This window comes from Phoenix dactylifera, chromosome 10, assembly GCF_009389715.1.
Source record: "Phoenix dactylifera cultivar Barhee BC4 chromosome 10, palm_55x_up_171113_PBpolish2nd_filt_p, whole genome shotgun sequence".
In the NCBI taxonomy this organism is placed as follows: domain Eukaryota; kingdom Viridiplantae; phylum Streptophyta; class Magnoliopsida; order Arecales; family Arecaceae; genus Phoenix; species Phoenix dactylifera.
Window position 1 is genome coordinate 4,174,190 of NC_052401.1, and position 17,353 is coordinate 4,191,542.

A 17,353-nucleotide genomic window follows, 5' to 3' on the forward strand; every position below is an offset into this window, starting at 1 on the left:
ACATGGTGGTCACAGCAGGCCTCTTCTTCTCTACTTGCATCATCAAAACCACCATACTGTTTTTTCAGCAAAAAAAAAAAAAAAAAAAACCACCATACTGAACTCCCTATGATGAAGTAGCCTGAGATCATCATATGCCACATCACCGACTTCTTCGCCAACCCCATCCTATCGAACAACTTGCATTCCATCTCCAGCTGCCCCAACTGGATGCCCGTGAAATATTCACATGCAGCACAAATATCATACTGCCTGCTATAGCAAGAAACTGAGCACAGGTCTCGACATACTCTTTCTGTTCTCTTCGTCGGGCTAAGAATTCAAATTCATTCAAAATTAAATTATAAACACAACGATTAGCTCGTGCAGTGTTCTCTAATCCATGGGCCGAGTTCAATACTATTTGTAACAATCCAGTATCTCACCTAAAATGGCTAGCTGAAAAATATTATTTGGGTTCCTTGATTCTGTATAAGTACCCAAGATCTATTGAGCGAATAATTGGACTAAACACATGCCCGCACGGGTCTGACAATTGCAACTATTGGCAATAACATCTCTCTCAGGCATTTCTACAAACAGTTGCTCTGCAGCATTCAAGTAGCCTGTCTTAGAGCATAAATTCGAATAACCAGCGAGCAAGAACCGATCGGGAGCGTGGGCGAGTTTGATGATTTGGCAATGGAGGGCTGCAGCGGCATCGGAGGCGTTGGGGAGAGAGGGGAGGGGGAGGTGGAGGACTGGGCGGAGGATCAGAAGAGGTGGTTCCATAAAGAGAGTTGGTGGAGTTTGGGGAGGAGGCGTGGGTTGGGTCTGGGAGCAGCAAGAGATGAAGCCGAAAAGGAGGTTGGCGTCGGCGCGGAGGTCGGGATTTGTGAGGATCTGGGGCATGGATTTGTCGGAGATTTTTGAGGGATTTGGGGGATTCATTCCAGCACAAGACTTCATCAAGCAATGAAATGCATGCACTTTGGTCTTTGCAAAGAATCATGTCCATCCGGTGTGATGATATATGTATGGCAGGATTTAATCCGGGCCAAAAATTGACATGGGGCTAGCTTGAGCCTGTGCTGAAATGATTGGGTTTGATCTAGCTCCCATCAGACCGTGTCATGTGCAGGCCCAATCTGCAACCATCAAGGGCAAAGGACAGGAAAGTGATCAAGTTAAATTAGCTAGATTTGGGTCAAGCAAATTAAGATTTCTGGTACCAATTTACTTAAATCATTTTTATATGTCACTACTCCTTTATCTCTATTTCGCATTATTAGATATGTTGTGATTTTAATTCTAGTATCTATCGCAGCACTAAAGATTTTTTTTTAGCAAAGGGGATGGTAGATCCATCTACTTTTTTTTTTTTTAGGCGAACTGGCATCTCACTACATGCCGTGAGTACGTCCAGAATAATCAGAAGACAAAATACACTGGAATGCCACCAGCACATGCTCTAGGACCTCCCATGCAGCGACCCAGAATGATATACTGCAAAGGAGGCGATCCAGTCCGTCGCACTATTCGTCTTTCGAAAAATATGTGGGACTCGGAAGAAGTCAAACTGCCCACAAGATGACAAATATCATAAACTAGAGGGTGCAAGTCTGTCCTGGTACGTCCGTTCCGAATCCAGTCGACCACTGTAGCCGAATTACCCTCAAAAAGGACCCGTCCAGCACCTAGATGCACTCTGGCCTGAACGAGGCCCTTCCACGCCGCACGCAGCTCCGCCACTAAGATAAACTTATCAAAAATACGCCATCCTCCAGCTGCAATCAGCCGATCCATCTACTTTATTTCACTATTCTATACTTGGTATGATGGTATGGTGCCCCATGCAATACACTAGCCCAGCTTCATCATGGCCATCTCGCGATAAACAAATAGCAGTGATTATAGAGCAAAACTACGTTTCAAACTCAATTCATGTTGGATAGGATTCAAGGAAATCAAAAATATAGCATACTTAATGTATATTATGACTGAGTCAAGTTGGATTCTAGATGGAAAAACTTTTAATAGACTTAATCCAAACTTAACAATTGAATGGATTTATCTTTGGACCAATACCTGACAGATAGTTCAGATCAGCCACATATTTACAGGTATCACAACAAAAATCTATCCCAACTCTTGTAACTGGAGTGGTAAATCTAATTATTGTCTCTATCATGTTAAGTTATTAACCCAATAGATCATATTAAAATTAACAACAGTCACACCTTCCACCTCCCTTCAAATCAAAAGGATGGAAAACCCACCATGTACCGGCAGTTCCCTCAAGCTGATGCTCTCTCGCTCGCCAGTAACATTTGGTCCACATTACAACAAACAATAATTTTGTAATCTTTGTAGGCTAACTTTAATTCTTACTCCAAGTTTTTTAAAAAAATTTAATTTCTGATCCCTAGTAGCTATACATGGACGCTTATTCTCTAATATATATGTAGTTACTTTGAAGGCCTGTATGGGTGTGTGTTTAGCTCCATATCCTCCATTCTCCGAAGGGATCTTGAATACCTATGTAAGACTAAGAAATCCAAAAACTTTGGCTAGTTTTTTCGAGCGAGGTCTTCGATTGTGACATGGTATCAGAGCGAACTTAGCTCATAGTCTTTATAGACGAGGACATCAAGACTTGAATAGAGGGAGTATATAAGGACCACGACAAGAAACAATTTATATGTGCAAATCTTGTATGAATATGTGTTGTATTAAAGTCCGATCAAAGAAAGAACATGGTGTTAAATTCCCATTATATTTAAGAATCTGAATTTACTTGCCATATCCCCACAAATCCATCTCACCACCATGTTGGCCGGAAACCTGATTCATCTGCTGCACAGCGGCACCTCCGACGCTTCCAAACCTCCTATCAACGCCGCCGATCACTGCCCAATCATTCAGGCTCTGATCCCTGATCCCCTCCCCCACAGGCTGCATGGCCCCGGCCTGGAGCTCTCCTTCGTAAGGCCTGACCATCGCCGAGGACTCGCCGGGGAGCACGGAGAAGTTGCAGCCCGTCGGCCTGTGGTTGCTCAGCAGGTCCTGCACCTGGGCATGAGAGTAGGATTGCAGGGGCAACTGAGAATAGTAATGGTTAGAGGCTGGGTGTGGATGGATGCATTGAGAGCTTAATGGCCAAAGCTGGCCATGGCTGGCTGTGGTCATCATGTAGTTCTCCGAGCCTTGGCTTGCTCTGCTCTCGGTCCCAGGCTTAAAGAAGCACTTCTTCTTGAACACCCGGCACACCACCCAGCCTCCCTCCTGTTAGAAGACAATCATGTATATTAGCATGACATCTATGGTGTGTGTATGGATAAAACAACAAAGGCTTGTTTGGTTTCACGGGAAGAGTAGGAAAATATCTCATATTTGAGAATAAGATTTCTACGTTTCACTTTTTCTAAAAAAAATTATATATGGCGCATGAAAAAGTCTAATTCTCACTTATTGAGAATTTAGATATTTTTCGGATAATATATATTTTATATATTTTTTTAGAAAAATATATGCTCAACCAAATATAAGTTATTGAAAAAATTTTAGTGAAGTCCAAAGAGAATCGGAGAGGAGGGGCTTACGGCATTGCTGCTGCTGCTGCCGGCGGTGGCACCGGAGTCTTCTTCAAGGCGGTATTCATGCATGATCCAATGAGTCTTTTGGCCATGGGGGGCGCGGCCGCGGTAGAACACGAGGGTCTTGCGCATGCCGATCTTCTTGTAGCTGGTTCTGATGCACTTGTCCCGGCCGGTGGTCTTCCAAAAGCCGGCGTTGGTGGCGCGGTTGGTCCTCGAGCCGGTGGGGTACTTGCAATCCTTGTGGTTGAAGAAATACCATTCGTTTTCGAGTGTGGATCCAATTCTACATCTCTCTAAGCCAGGAAATTGAGAGCATGTGAGAAGTTGCATTCATTTAGAACAATTTTGTGATCTCTTTTAGTAATTTTTCTTAGACGCAACATTGTTCATGCTAGCATTCCACGTGTGCGTACATGTCTAAACTTGTTGCGGTAGGTAAAAAAAAAAGGATAACAAAACAAGAAGGCAAATCAGAAAAAAAGAAAAAGAAAAAAAAAACAAAGTACATAATATTTGTATGATTCTATCTATTAACTTTCATTCATGGATAGAAAAAAAATGCAAAAGTTTACCATAAAAATTTGGAACTTTCAGAATACAAGATTTCTTCACAAATTCTAATTCTCAGTACATCTAATATCTAAAACACTTAATTGCTTTCTTTTTTTAGAGTTATAGAAGATATATATAATAGAATAGATCGATTAGATTCAAACCGGTATCTTACAATAATAAGCAAATTAGTCTGGCCCGCAAGCTATGATCAAGAAAAATGTTCCTTTTTGGCTCTCTAGGGTTTATTATAGACTCAACAAAAGTTTCTCCTTCAGTATGCTATGATCTAAAAATATTTTGTAAATACGTTTAGCCAGTTCTATCTTAACATTCACCCAAAACATTAGATATTTAAAGGAGAATGACCCTTAAGAATAGGAAATAGTAACGCCATATTTCTTTTTTATTGCCCTTTAATTTCCTAGAGAATCAAGTGTATAATTAGATTTTTTTTTTTTCCCAAAGAAATACAAATATACAAAACATCACTACTGAGACTTCTATTTTTCACCGGGAAAGACATATCCAAGGGGATTGGGGTGGGCCAGAATCCTGTAAGTCCATTACTTGGAAGAGGTCAAAAGGTACGAGAAGTACTATAACATTCATCTATCAAACAAAGTAACAATGAATATCTCTCTTTTATCTTTTATTTACTAATTCTAATTAATTCAATAGATCTCTGCTGGCAAAAAATGATATATCAAGGGATGATATATTTTAACGTAGATAAACAAGACTCCAATTTCATAACAAACTTTAACGGTCGATAATAGTGAATGCAAGATGACATCAAATGAAAGAAAAAAAATTAGTGTAAGGCAGATCTTTCCATAAATAAGGATTGCCTGTATGTGATAAGGAGTAGACGATAAAACATATGACCTGCAATTTAAACCCTGAAGTAGAAACTACAGGAAAAAAAAGAAAATAAAAAGATATAGAAGAGAATTAGTAGAAATAGAAGATTGACAACTTCATGTATGAAAATTTATCATACCAAGTATGTATTTAGAGCAAATGGAGTCGCGGACTGGGTGGCCTCATATGTGGCTAATCACTCCGGAGATGTCCTATGGGTTGGAAAAAGAAAGTTGCTCAGAGCTCTCCATAATTTGCTATTTTTTAAATTTTTTTTTAATGTGTTCGTACTAGAACTGTATAATTCATTCGGTTTAGCAAAAAAAATAAATTATCATGGTATAAACATATCACATACTTCCCTCAAAAAAACATACTGCATACATACTTTGAGAAAAATCGCATTAAATATCTAAAAACAGAGAAATTATAACACATCCCTTCATGGACCAAATTCCATTTTACCTACTGAAGCATAACGGGATAAGGTGCCGCTTCACAACGGTCGTAATTTACCTTAATTTAACCACACCTGGTTCAGATCTGAATTTTCTTCAACTTAAACAGAAGAAAAATTGTTTTGCTGTAAACACTTTGGGTTGAAATATATCTTCAAAATTTACAATATACAAACAAAGTACCTGAAATAATATTCGAATCAATACATGCTTCCTAATAAACATAAGATATTATGTGATGCAATTTAAACTATTATGTGGGGAGAGCATCAATTCAGTGGCTGAAAATTTATGTCATCTTTATCTTCCGAAGAAAACAAAGTTTACATCATTTCGCCACTGCAGCTAACAAGCTTCAATCACCAAAAACCATTAACTAGATGAGCTCCTAAATCACAATTCATTTATTACTCCATATAATGCTTAAATAAAGCCCACTTTTTATAGATAAACCTAGACTTCCAATATTACCTTGCAAATCCCATGGCTCTATCTTATTGAAATCAATCTCCCTAATCACCTCCAAATCGAACTTCTCAGATGAGACCTTCTTCTGTAGATAGTAGAGGAGGAGCTCCTCCTCGGTTGGGTGGAACCGGAACCCCGGTGGAACTCCGGAGTTTGACGATGACGACGACGACGCCATTCTCCGGCCAAGCCCCCCAGAAACCTTAGAACAAAGTCTTGGACGTTGGTGGCGCCGGTGCAGTTATATTATGTCACGGGTGTCAAAAAGTTGACGCCGGCAGCTACGCCGCCGGGTTGGGATAGAGTAAGTAACGTAGAAGACAAGTCGAGGGAATGAGACTTGAGGGAATTCGGGGTTATTCTACTAGCTGCTTTTTATTCTAATCTGTTAACGATCCCGAGGAATAGAATAGTAATTCAATTATGAGGTTGATTGATCCCAAAGCAAGTATAGTTTAGACTTCAGCGCTCTTATCCCTGGAGCTTAGCATAGGAACGTTGAAAAGAAGAATAAAGGAGTTATGTGATTGTCTCAGTTGGACCTTTAGTAGTTTATGAATGAAATAACGCTAATATACCCAACCATTGCATGGTATAAAAAAAAATTGCTATAACCACCATGGCATGATTCACTGAATCAGTATGATTCATAGGTCAGGGCAATATGCAGTAAGATTGTGGTATAAAGTACCAATTTTCTTGTAACACGTGGCAGGCCAGTAGAGGTTGAGCTTCTTCAAATTCGAAACAAATCAATAGGTGGTTATGCTATCTTAAAAACATAGTGCATGCTATACATAAATTTCTCCATTTTTGGTGATTCTTATTTTGTCCATAAATTTTATGCAAATCCATAATATGTGAACTTCCCATTTCCATAGCGTTCTCAAAGGCATGCTTCATAATCTCATTTCTCTCATCAAAATTGGACGAATGACGATGTAAATTTTATGGTCATCATCACCGTCACTACTATCGCATGAGACCCTGAGTTGTTACAAATGACCATCATTATTGTCGCTACCGTATATCATTATCATCTTGTTAATTTTTTAAAGGAGCTAATGTCTCATCAAGTTTGGATCCTCTCCAACTCAACCTGCCATGTTCTATCAACCACCCTTGAGTTTGGACTTACATGCACTCAAATACGAACCTGAATTGGAGAGAATTAGGGTCTCATAATCTGCAGGTATGCTTCGCAAGGATAGCATGTCAAGCATCAGCTAGATTTCAATTAAATTATGTTTGTAGAGTGCTAAATGATGTAATTACAAAAACTATAGGCTGGCATATGAGACTGGAGATCCCACCATCCTTGTGATTCGAGTCACTTTCTAATGGATGTGGTTTATATATGCTACATAATGGAATCATTGTAGCAAATTTTAGACTTTTAATCTGTCCCATTTTTTTCCTTGAAGAATAACAATTACACTGCGCAAGCCAAGATATATATGAAACATGCGTGAATATCCTGGAGTATTTTGGCATGCAACAGAAGTGGCTAAAGATGAGATTAGGACACTATAATCCAACTAGAAAATGATATTCCCTTGTTTGCTTATGCTGGGATACCTTGCATGAGATGCAAGGACGTCTAAAGAGCCCCCTTAGCAACTTTTGTAAGGCTTCATTTGATAACTACTAGCAATTAATTACATATAGCAAGGTCTCCCTCCAACATCAGTTTAGCTTTGTCTTGAGGCCAACCAGTTTGCCTAATGATATCCGTACAAGTGTATAGCTGTTTGGTAATTTCTGCACCACTTCTTTCAGTGCATTAATTCTACTCTTAGCTGCCATTACACTCAACTGGTATACAGATAGGAGTAGTGAGAACAAAGGTATCACCAGTATATCTGGATTTTATTTTACGAAAAGAATATATATTTGGACCATTAATCTCCACCATCCATGTGGTTGAAGATATGCAAATTCTTTGAGCAAAGAATTCAGACATTGGCCTAAGAATAATTCGCGCTCTCCTAATGAAAGATTAGGATCGAAGAAGCTCTTATCCTATGGTATAGATCTTGTCTTCCCTGAATTAGAGCTCATCTTCTTATAAAATTGGCTGGAATTTTAGATTAGAGTGGGAATTGTTCGAGACGAAGCTGTCACAGCTAGCTTGGGGCATAACATGTGCAGTGGACTTCTGGAAATTCATGGAGCACAGCCCTGCTTGATTGAGATGCACTCTTCCATCAATTCCATGGCGTCCATTTTTCATCAAGCATGTGTGATCATATATTGGTTATGATTCGGGGGTCGGCGCAGATCGATGAAAAGGTCGAGCGAAAACCATGTGCACCAAATGATTAGGTGTGGAAATTTAGGTTTACAGCAAGGAATCAGTGATTGTTAGGTGATTATCACAGTCACCAGCGTCACTTCATGCAGCTTCATGCATGGGGTTATTCTGACATTCTGTGGCCACTAAGCTGGAGTTCTTAGTTTCAGTAAATGTAAATTCTTCATGGATGGTATCGGTGGGGAATTGGAATTGACTTCTAACCAGCTCCTAAATTGTCTTCCTGATATTTTTCTTTATTCCTAACCTGGAATTTGATTTCTTTTTGGGGTTTCACCCCCTCTTTGTACTCTAGAAAACAAAAGACTTGTGAGAATAGGCTGGATGGGAATTTGATAGCCATTCTCACTTTCCAATTCCTGTCAACCATTGTATACGCTTACTGTTATTAGGTGAGTGGTATGCTTGCCATTGTTCTCAAAGGAAAAAAGAAATATATCGAAATATGTGCCTAAGGCTGGCTAATGTGCCATGTAACGTTGAGCTTACCTGCACCAAATTTTGTGTCACCAGGCTACCAATTGATGACTTGCTGAATTACATGGTTGAGCACTGAGGGTGGAAAGCGAGCATTCATTGTCATCGCTTTCTTAATCTGCAAGTCCCTTAGCCTGGCCTTTGTTGAGAAAGAATAGGAGGACCATGTTGTCATGCATGCCCCAAACCTGGAACATAATACGACCATGCTACTGAGGGGTACAACCCACAATAACACAAAGCCAAATATTTCATTTAACTTGCAAATTCATCTCAAACAAAATATAATAAATAAAAGTCTAATTTTACCATCCATTAAATAAAATTAATACTAGTTCAAAACATCTAAATTCAAACATAAATACCAAACCTATAATCCTCAATATTCAAAAAATTATTAACTATAAATTCATAGTCAATTTAAAATACTAAAATTTTTCTACAAAATTATCGAGCTTGCTAGCGCGAACTCCAAGCCTGCACCATCTTTTGTTCCCATCGACCCTATTTGTCTGAAGAGAAAAAAATAAAAATAGAGATTCGGTAAGTAAATCTTACTCTACCTTACTGAATTAAGCATAAGTTTTTTCACGTCAATGCATTATTTAAGAAAAATAACAAATATTACAAATTAAAGCATTTCATAGTATAGTATATTAAAACAAGTCATAAATTCAATCATGCATGCATAAATCATTCATATTTCAAAAATATGGTTCTAAGTTTATTTTGCAAATAAATTCATAAATCATTCCTTTGCCATTGAGCCATATCATAGTTCAAAATATTGCTCACGGATATTCATGCTACAGTCACTTTAGACCCGTATCAAAGCACGTGTTCATAATCGACAAAGATTCTTGTTTCATATGCCAACTTTATACCCGCTGGCAGGGCCTGTGTTCGTATGGATGCTTTACCCGCTGGTAGGGCATGTGTTCATATGGATGCTTGCTCTAGATGTTGATTTTCTCAGTTTTATGGATCATACTCAGCTATCTGAGAGCATTTCGAATACTTATATCTTTTTCTTAAACATACACATAAATAGATAAAAAAATACTAAATGGTATGATCAGATTCATCTTTCATAATAAAATTATTTTTATTAAAATATTCATAGAACTATTTTTCATAATAATGCTTGATTTTCGGAAAACATATGTTGATCCGTAATTTTAAGAAAAGCATGATACTTCCACAAACAAATTTTATGCACAAAAGTATGATTATTTAAAAAATTATAAGGAGTGTAAGATGCACTTACCTCTTCCGTCTTAGATAATAAAACTTCGCTGGGCTAATCTACTAAACCTATTTAAAATATTAAAAATAAAATTAATTTCTATTCAATTACTTATATAAAATTAAAATAATAAGAAACAAAGAAAATTAGCTGGATGATAGCATTCGACAGTTCCAAGTGAGTCAGGCCTGGGCAACCCGAACAATGAGTTATAGGGCACAAACTCAATCAGGGTCAAGGTCGTTCGATAAGGCACAAACTCAATCAGGATCAAGGTCGTTCGACAAGGTTCATCATCAATGGGCTCCAGGGATACTTAACAAGGCCAGGGTCATTGATCCAATAGGCTATCTAGGTTCTAAGACTGATCAGGACTCTTTGTAGGGGTCAACTCAATTACGTAGAATAGGTAGATGGGATCTTAGGATTTATGGGCTCCGTTTAGAGAGAGAGATAGGTAGATAAGAGAGAAAAAAGAGAGAGAAAGAGAAGTATGGGCTCTCTCCCTCCACACCTTCTTCTCTTCTTCTTTCTTTCTTTCTTCCTTTCTTTCTTTCTTTCTTTCTTTCTTTCTTGGTAGACAGGGGAGAAAGAGAGGAGGGCTGGTGGCCGCCATAGTTGTGGTCAAGCAAGGATGCAGCAAGCACTAATGAGAGGTAGTGGAGAGCGGCCGGCGGTGGCAGCTGGCTAGCTGAAATCAGCCCAAATAGGGTCGAACAAGGGTACACTTGGCTCGATCATTGTCATGTTTTAGGCCGCTCGCCGATAGTAGGGAGTCTGACTCCCACCAGAGATGTAGGTAGGAATTTTGGACGACTTAACCAAGGCCGCGACATCAAGAAACGGTGGTGCCGGTGGTCAGAATAGAAGGAAAACTTTAGCCAAAAATAGGAAAAATTAGGTGGTCTGAGTTTCGATCGACTTTTGGCCAATTTTACGGTCGTGTTCCAGGTCATGGGAAGAAGAACAAAGAAAGGGAGAGAATATCACAGTGTTACCTTGGCTCCGGTGGCGTCCGATAGCCCTAATTTTTGGCAAGCACAATGACTGGCAGTTGCGAACTCAGTGGGAGAAAAGAGAGAGAAGGGAGCTCGATAATCGCCGATGGAGGTCCATAGGGGGGGAATCATTTATATAGAGGAGACCTGGGGCTCTGGTGCCCCTAGGTCTTCATAGCAAGTTCAAAGAAAAAATATATATATTGTAGCGCTTCACTATCCTAAACCAACCACAACCCCCTCCTTGAAAAAGGATTGTAATGCATTATAATTCTTGTCCATCTTTCTTTTTATGTGCATTGTAACTAAATACATGTGATATTTATGAACACTTGAATTCAATTTATACAGGTCACATATGAAATTTCTTGCTACTAAATCCAGGAATTTTGTGGTCCATTGTTCTGAGTGGCCATTGGGTTCGTAGATTTCTTTAGAGGGAGTTGGAGGAGAGGATACTTTCTTTGGTGATATATTTTTCAGATTCCCATTTTCAAAGAGCAAGAATTATAAAAAAAAAGGGGATAAAATCAGTTCAAGCCTTTGCTCTTTTGATAACTTAAACTGTTTATAAAAAAATGAAAGGAAAAAAACAGCATATGGAAATCAGAATTCTAGCCCTCTTTGACCGTGGAATTTTGTGTATTTCATCTCTATGCTTGTTTCAATCCATTTGGAATGTTTTTCATAGGCAAACAAGAGAAAGCAGTATATTTGACCCAAAAGGGGCACATTGGGGCACCTAATCGCCCTATACATGATGAGAATTGCTAAGCAGAGAAAGGAAAAGTGAGATAAATTAGCAAGAGCTGCTCCTCTCCCAATTCCGGGTTTCTTGAAGCATATGAATTCACATGAAAGTGTGATTCCTGTTTCTCAAAAAATTTAAATTATGAGGTGTATGGATTCCAACAGCTTTCAAATTAATGGACTGGCCAGTGTTGGAACTGGGTTGGTCCAACCCTGGACATGTGAGCAAGCTTGCCACCATTGCGAAGGCAATTAGAAAGAAAGTCTCACAAAATCCATCACATCTCCTCCAAAAGCTTGGTCATCCAGAATGAGATATCAATCTCAATTGCTTGCAAAAGTCTCATGAAAACAGGCATAGTACACAGACATTTTACAGAGGCCTGAATGATCTCACAAACTTAGATAGCATTGAATTCGAAGGTGGCAAGGAGGCAAGGAAAAAGTTAAAGGGTTGGAGCTCTTTCAGCTGACCCGGCGATCACGGTAAGCAAATTGTTTCCAAATGGATCACTCAGGTGTTTGGTGAGATTCTCCACAGGACCTTCACCAGTCACGTAGGCCTGGAGGAAGAAGCCGAGCATTGCGAACATAGCCAGCCGCCCGTTCTTGATCTCCTTTACTTTAAGCAATGCTGCTTGGTCAGGATCACTTGCCAACCCCAAAGGATCAAATGGACCTCCTGGATGGAGCTTGTCCTCGAAATTCTACAGAACAACCGAAAAAAAAATGATCAATTTGGTCTCATTGAAATTTTCTGACAACTAACAAAACTAATTTATAGGTCTCAAATCCTTGTTAATGCCATTCCATGGGCTTCCTAATGTTACTACCAGTGGACACAGCAGCTAGAAGAAGAGCCTAACAGTGAAGAGTGCTTAATTTGTTATTAGAAGTTGTGGTGCTTGTGTTAGTAGTTATAATGTGATAGAGGTGTTTGGTAACTTACTGTATGCAAATCAAAGCTAGCAATTGCTGTAAAATATTTGGTCAGAGTAACATATGAGAGTAATAACAAAAATTTTCACACTGAAAGATGAAATTTCTCTTACCAGTTCATTGGTGATTCGGTAATATTCAGCACCTCCGACAAGGACAACCTCAGCAATGACAGCAAAAACAAGGTTGATTGGAATGTTCTTTCCAAAGTAATTTAATGTGTTTCCATCTAGGAGAAGAGCACCAGTCTGCAGACCAGTATGTAAATACTAACTGGATAATGATGACTATGCAAATATTATGACTTAAGCAAGTGAATCATGTCAAAGAATGAGAAAAAAAAACCCAGATATGCACTATAAACAAACTTGCAGCCTCACTGTTCAGAAAGATTGAGGGAATGTTGGCCAATATTATGTATTTTCTAAAACCAAAAACAGAGGATTCTAGTATCTTAATGAAAAAAGAGCAATCTACCGATATAAATTTGGATTGCCTGAAATCAAAATGAATAGCTTGTGTACCTTGAACCAAACAGCCTCGGGGCCACAATTAGCACCAAATTTGTTGCAAGCCTCAGGGATAATGAAGCCTGCGGAACCGAGCATGGCCCACCTTGCATGAATGAGCTCATAAGCTTGGTATCTGCATAATAGTATGAAGTTGTAAGTGTACAAGCAGAAAGAGGGTGGGTTACCAAGTTTAAGCACTCCACTTGAGTCTTGCAAAGGCTGGCCCCAATAAAAAAAAAAAGCCAAATTGCCCAAATGCTACAAGATAGAACCAAAATGCCTAGATGCCACAAGAAAGTTGGAGAATTTTGCTAGTTTTCTGCTAAATGAGTTGTTGAAAGAAAGAAAGCTAAATTGTGGAGATCTCAGAAGGAAGGAAATGCCTACATACTATCTCTGTGAAAAAAAATACTGGAAAATAGATAATTTGCAAGATAGTTCACCTACTTGCTGAAATTTTCTGGGTTCTTGCTCAGCCCAAAAGGATCATAGCCATAACTGCAAGGAGAAAATGGCACAAAACCCGTTACCATGTGATTTATAATTTCAACATGGAAAGCCTCAGTGAGTAGTTTTCAGCACTAAATTGAACATATCATGTTATTTTCTCAACACGTTGGTCTTGAACTTCATGACTCTTCAAATATTAGGGCAATATAGTATATGTTAACAGCCCTTTACTTTGATACTCGAAAACATTACTCAATTCTAACAAAGGCACATATGCAGCATTGCTTCTACTGTCTTGATTTCTAAAATTATATAACCTTCACAAAAAAAAAATGAAATTATATACGTGCTACATCAAACTATATTCTTCAAAGATCTTAGTAACTCAATTAATTTAGAGCACTAAAATGTACAAAAGCAATGATCCTGTGCTTCGTAGCTGGAAGGGGATCAGTTGTGGATACAGGGAAGTAGGTTTTTCCAAAAGATTTTAGTAAGAAAATACCTAGGAAGCAGGTGAGCTGATGAGTTTCTAAGGAGATTAGGAAGCAGATGTGCTACCTTAAATGGAAAATTTCTTCCACTAAAATCATGTATATTCTTATGGCACAGAGAAAAATACAGCTTTCCATATTTCCAAAAGAATTCGTATAAAATACTTTTTGGTCGATAAGCTTGGGTTATACAGAATATCACAACAAAACCAACTACAAGTAATTTTTTTGGGCAAGACATCAACAGTTGCTGGATATAAGAGATGATTTATGATATCTCACTTTATTCATTCAACTAGAAAGCATTTCTTCCTTCTATTTTTTGTGGATCAGGTGAAAGCCATTATAAGATTTGTTGGTTTTGTTTCGAGTTTTAGAAGTTTTTTGTTATTGCAAGAATAATCTATAGCTTTATAAACGTCTAACGAGAAATAGCAATCTCCATCTTTCACTGGCTTTATCATTGTTTGCTGGAAACTGATAATCATTTTGTTTTTCGCTTATATTTCTTCATCCAAAGCAATTTCAACTTATCAATGCTAGATTGTTCATGACTTGAGAAAATCCAATTTCTTGTGTGCAGTCTACATAATAAACAAAGCATCAGATTCAAAATATGTAACATATCAAGTGCATTGACCTTGTCCCTTCATTCTTCTTTCATTTATTTTTATTTGTTTTCCCTTTTTCCTTGTTCGGGATGGTTGATCTGAAATAGTTGGAACAAGGCTTGACAGCTACGACTACAAATCCAACAGAGGGAGAGGAAATATCTGGCAGATCCCTATCGGTCCACTAATAGCAGGCATAACATTGACCATTACAACATTAGGATCCATAATCTATAGTTTCAGCCACATTACACAGATATCCTTGCAATAGTTTTAAGTTTTTTCATACGAGAGAGATAAAGAGAGAGGAACTTCATATTCCTTACAAATAAACATTGAGAAATAGTAATAGATGCAAATCGGATATTGAAATCAAATGTCTGAGCAATATGAATCTTTACACCATTAATAAGGCTCCAACATTGCTCAATTCATTGAGAAACCAAAAGATTCTTCATTTAAATGTGATGAATTAAGTTGTAAGCCAAAAATTAGGCAATCAGGTCCTTGTGCAAGCATGCAGCCTCTACACATACATAGTAGTGGTTTGTCAATAACTTACTCTCCGGGTACTTCTCCGGTGAGGTACTCTGGAACCTCTGAGCGATCCAACAAGCCTTCCGGCAAGAAGATTCTTCTGTCAGGACCTGTCGCCCATTACCGCATGCACCATATATATACTTAGTCACCAATTCAATATCTCAAAGTATAATTTCACCAAGCAGTTAAAAAAATTATGAATTCAAACACAGACTGAACTCAAAACCAATCATGAGAGAAGGAAAGATGAGAGTCACTCACCATACCACTTGGCGAGCTCCTCGTTGGCCGGAGAGATGGAAGCAGGCTTTGTCCTCGGAGGGGGAGCGGCGGCCTTCTTCTTGGAGAAGAGCGAAACAATCTTAGAAGACCCAGCGCTCGATGGCGCCGGAGCCGTGCGGGCTGCGGCCTTGGAGTTCAGTGGTGTGCCGAGAATCTCCGACACTCCCAACGAGGCCGGAGCGGTCGCTGCTGCAATGGATGCCATGGTCTCTTGGCTAAAGAATCCCGGCCGGAAGAAGACGGTGGACTGGTGGCCGTCGAGGAGGGCGCGGTGTGTGGCGGGGAGGGGAGGGTGGTGAGAGGGACATAAATGGTTGAAATGGTCGATGTGGTGGGACCGCTTGGGAGTTAGATTCCAAGGCTATGATTGGTCGGGACTTCAGCCGCGTAATCTATTGTGAGGATATGGTTGGGTTCATTTTGATGATGTGGCAGATGATGGTGCTGACATGGAACAATGCTGGCCACAGGTACTCCTTCGGTTTGGGTGGAGTGAAAAGTGACAAGGAAACGGGGAAAGAGGATGGCCACAACCAAGGAAAGCTGAACTGCAGCTTACCAATTGCCTCAATGTTGTCCTGATTATTGAAGTAATCCCTATTCCTTCAACCCATATAGTTGAAGAAAATGTGCCAGCAACTCTTGAAAGTCACAAACTACATAGATTCTTTTTCATTGATGTCTTCATTTAGAGAGTTCTTGGAATATTATCTGAGTATTGAATAATTAATATCCTATGTTCCGATCATCATATATAATTTTATATGATATGACTTTGAACCAGATGTTTTTTTAAATAAATTATAAATATTTTTTTGAAGTTTACATATATTATACTTACACCCAATAGTTATAAAACATATATTTACTCATAATTAAATTAACAGTATTAGTAAAAGCATTTATCTCATATGAAAGTTGAAATTTTTTTGAGTAAATTACAAAAACCATCTTGAGATTAGGGGTAAATTATACTTATACTCAATAATATAAAAAACCTATACTTACTCCCATGAGGTTTATTTTTATCTAATACTTCAACGCATAACTCAATAGAATGTTAGTCAAACCGTTAACTTTTAATAGGACCCAAATGCCACGCCAAAAAAATAAAAAAAGTTAAAAATAACCAAAATAACTTTACAAAAATCTTTCTAAGGTTTATATTTATTACACTTACACACAAGATTTTGTAAAAACCTATACTTACACCTATTTAAATTGACAGCATTTGTGAAACTGTTTATCTGAAGTAAAAAGTCAAAATTACATTTATAAGAAATAAGGCTCTTCTTTCACTTTTCCGACTCTCAAAACTCTTCGAAGTATTGCATCTTCAAGAGTCTTCTTCTTTTCGAGATTAAATGGCTCGAGGTTCTTTCCCACTTCATCACCCCACCACGAGCATCCCTTCCGACAACAAGCTTTTTTCCCCAACCAACATCCGATGATGAGCATCATTCCCAACCAGCCTCCGTCCTTCCTGATCAGATTTTGTTCTTCCTTCCCCACCCACCACTTTATAGAGATCAAGGATGCATATGTATTATTTACTAAGTTTGAGTTTTACTTGTCCAATACTATATACATTATTCCTTAACATTATCGTTGTGAATGAGGATTCCTATATCTATATATGGAGCTATAATAGCTCTGACAGCCTATCATCAAAAAGATCCAAATCAGTACATGTGTAAGAATTTATTTTTTTTGAGAGTGCATCAGTTACGGTTCCATAGCCTGGCTTAGACCATGAATAGGCTGGCTCAAGCGACAAAACTCTTGATGTTAATTTCCTACAACAAAAAATTTTAAGAGCA

At 38.5% G+C, this 17,353-nt stretch overlaps 2 protein-coding genes across 2 annotated transcripts; both read right to left on the minus strand.

Annotated features, from left to right (window-relative positions):
* Nucleotides 1-2,689: 2,689 nt before the first annotated feature.
* Nucleotides 2,690-6,120, minus strand: LOC120112255 (protein BEARSKIN1-like). The gene is made up of 3 exons (XM_039131125.1): nucleotides 5,924-6,120; nucleotides 3,582-3,871; nucleotides 2,690-3,264 (listed from the first exon to the last, which is right to left on the minus strand). The coding sequence occupies exons 1-3, from the start codon at nucleotides 6,096-6,098 to the stop codon at nucleotides 2,773-2,775; spliced, it is 957 nt and encodes a 318-aa protein (XP_038987053.1). The 5' UTR covers nucleotides 6,099-6,120; the 3' UTR covers nucleotides 2,690-2,772.
* A 5,882-nt stretch (nucleotides 6,121-12,002) lies between these two features.
* Nucleotides 12,003-15,823, minus strand: LOC103701619 (chlorophyll a-b binding protein CP26, chloroplastic-like). Its single transcript, XM_008783755.4, has 6 exons — nucleotides 15,513-15,823; nucleotides 15,274-15,358; nucleotides 13,604-13,654; nucleotides 13,169-13,289; nucleotides 12,758-12,892; nucleotides 12,003-12,412 (listed from the first exon to the last, which is right to left on the minus strand). Exons 1-6 carry the CDS (start codon nucleotides 15,736-15,738, stop codon nucleotides 12,152-12,154), a joined length of 879 nt encoding a protein of 292 aa, XP_008781977.1. The 5' UTR covers nucleotides 15,739-15,823; the 3' UTR covers nucleotides 12,003-12,151.
* Nucleotides 15,824-17,353: the final 1,530 nt, after the last annotated feature.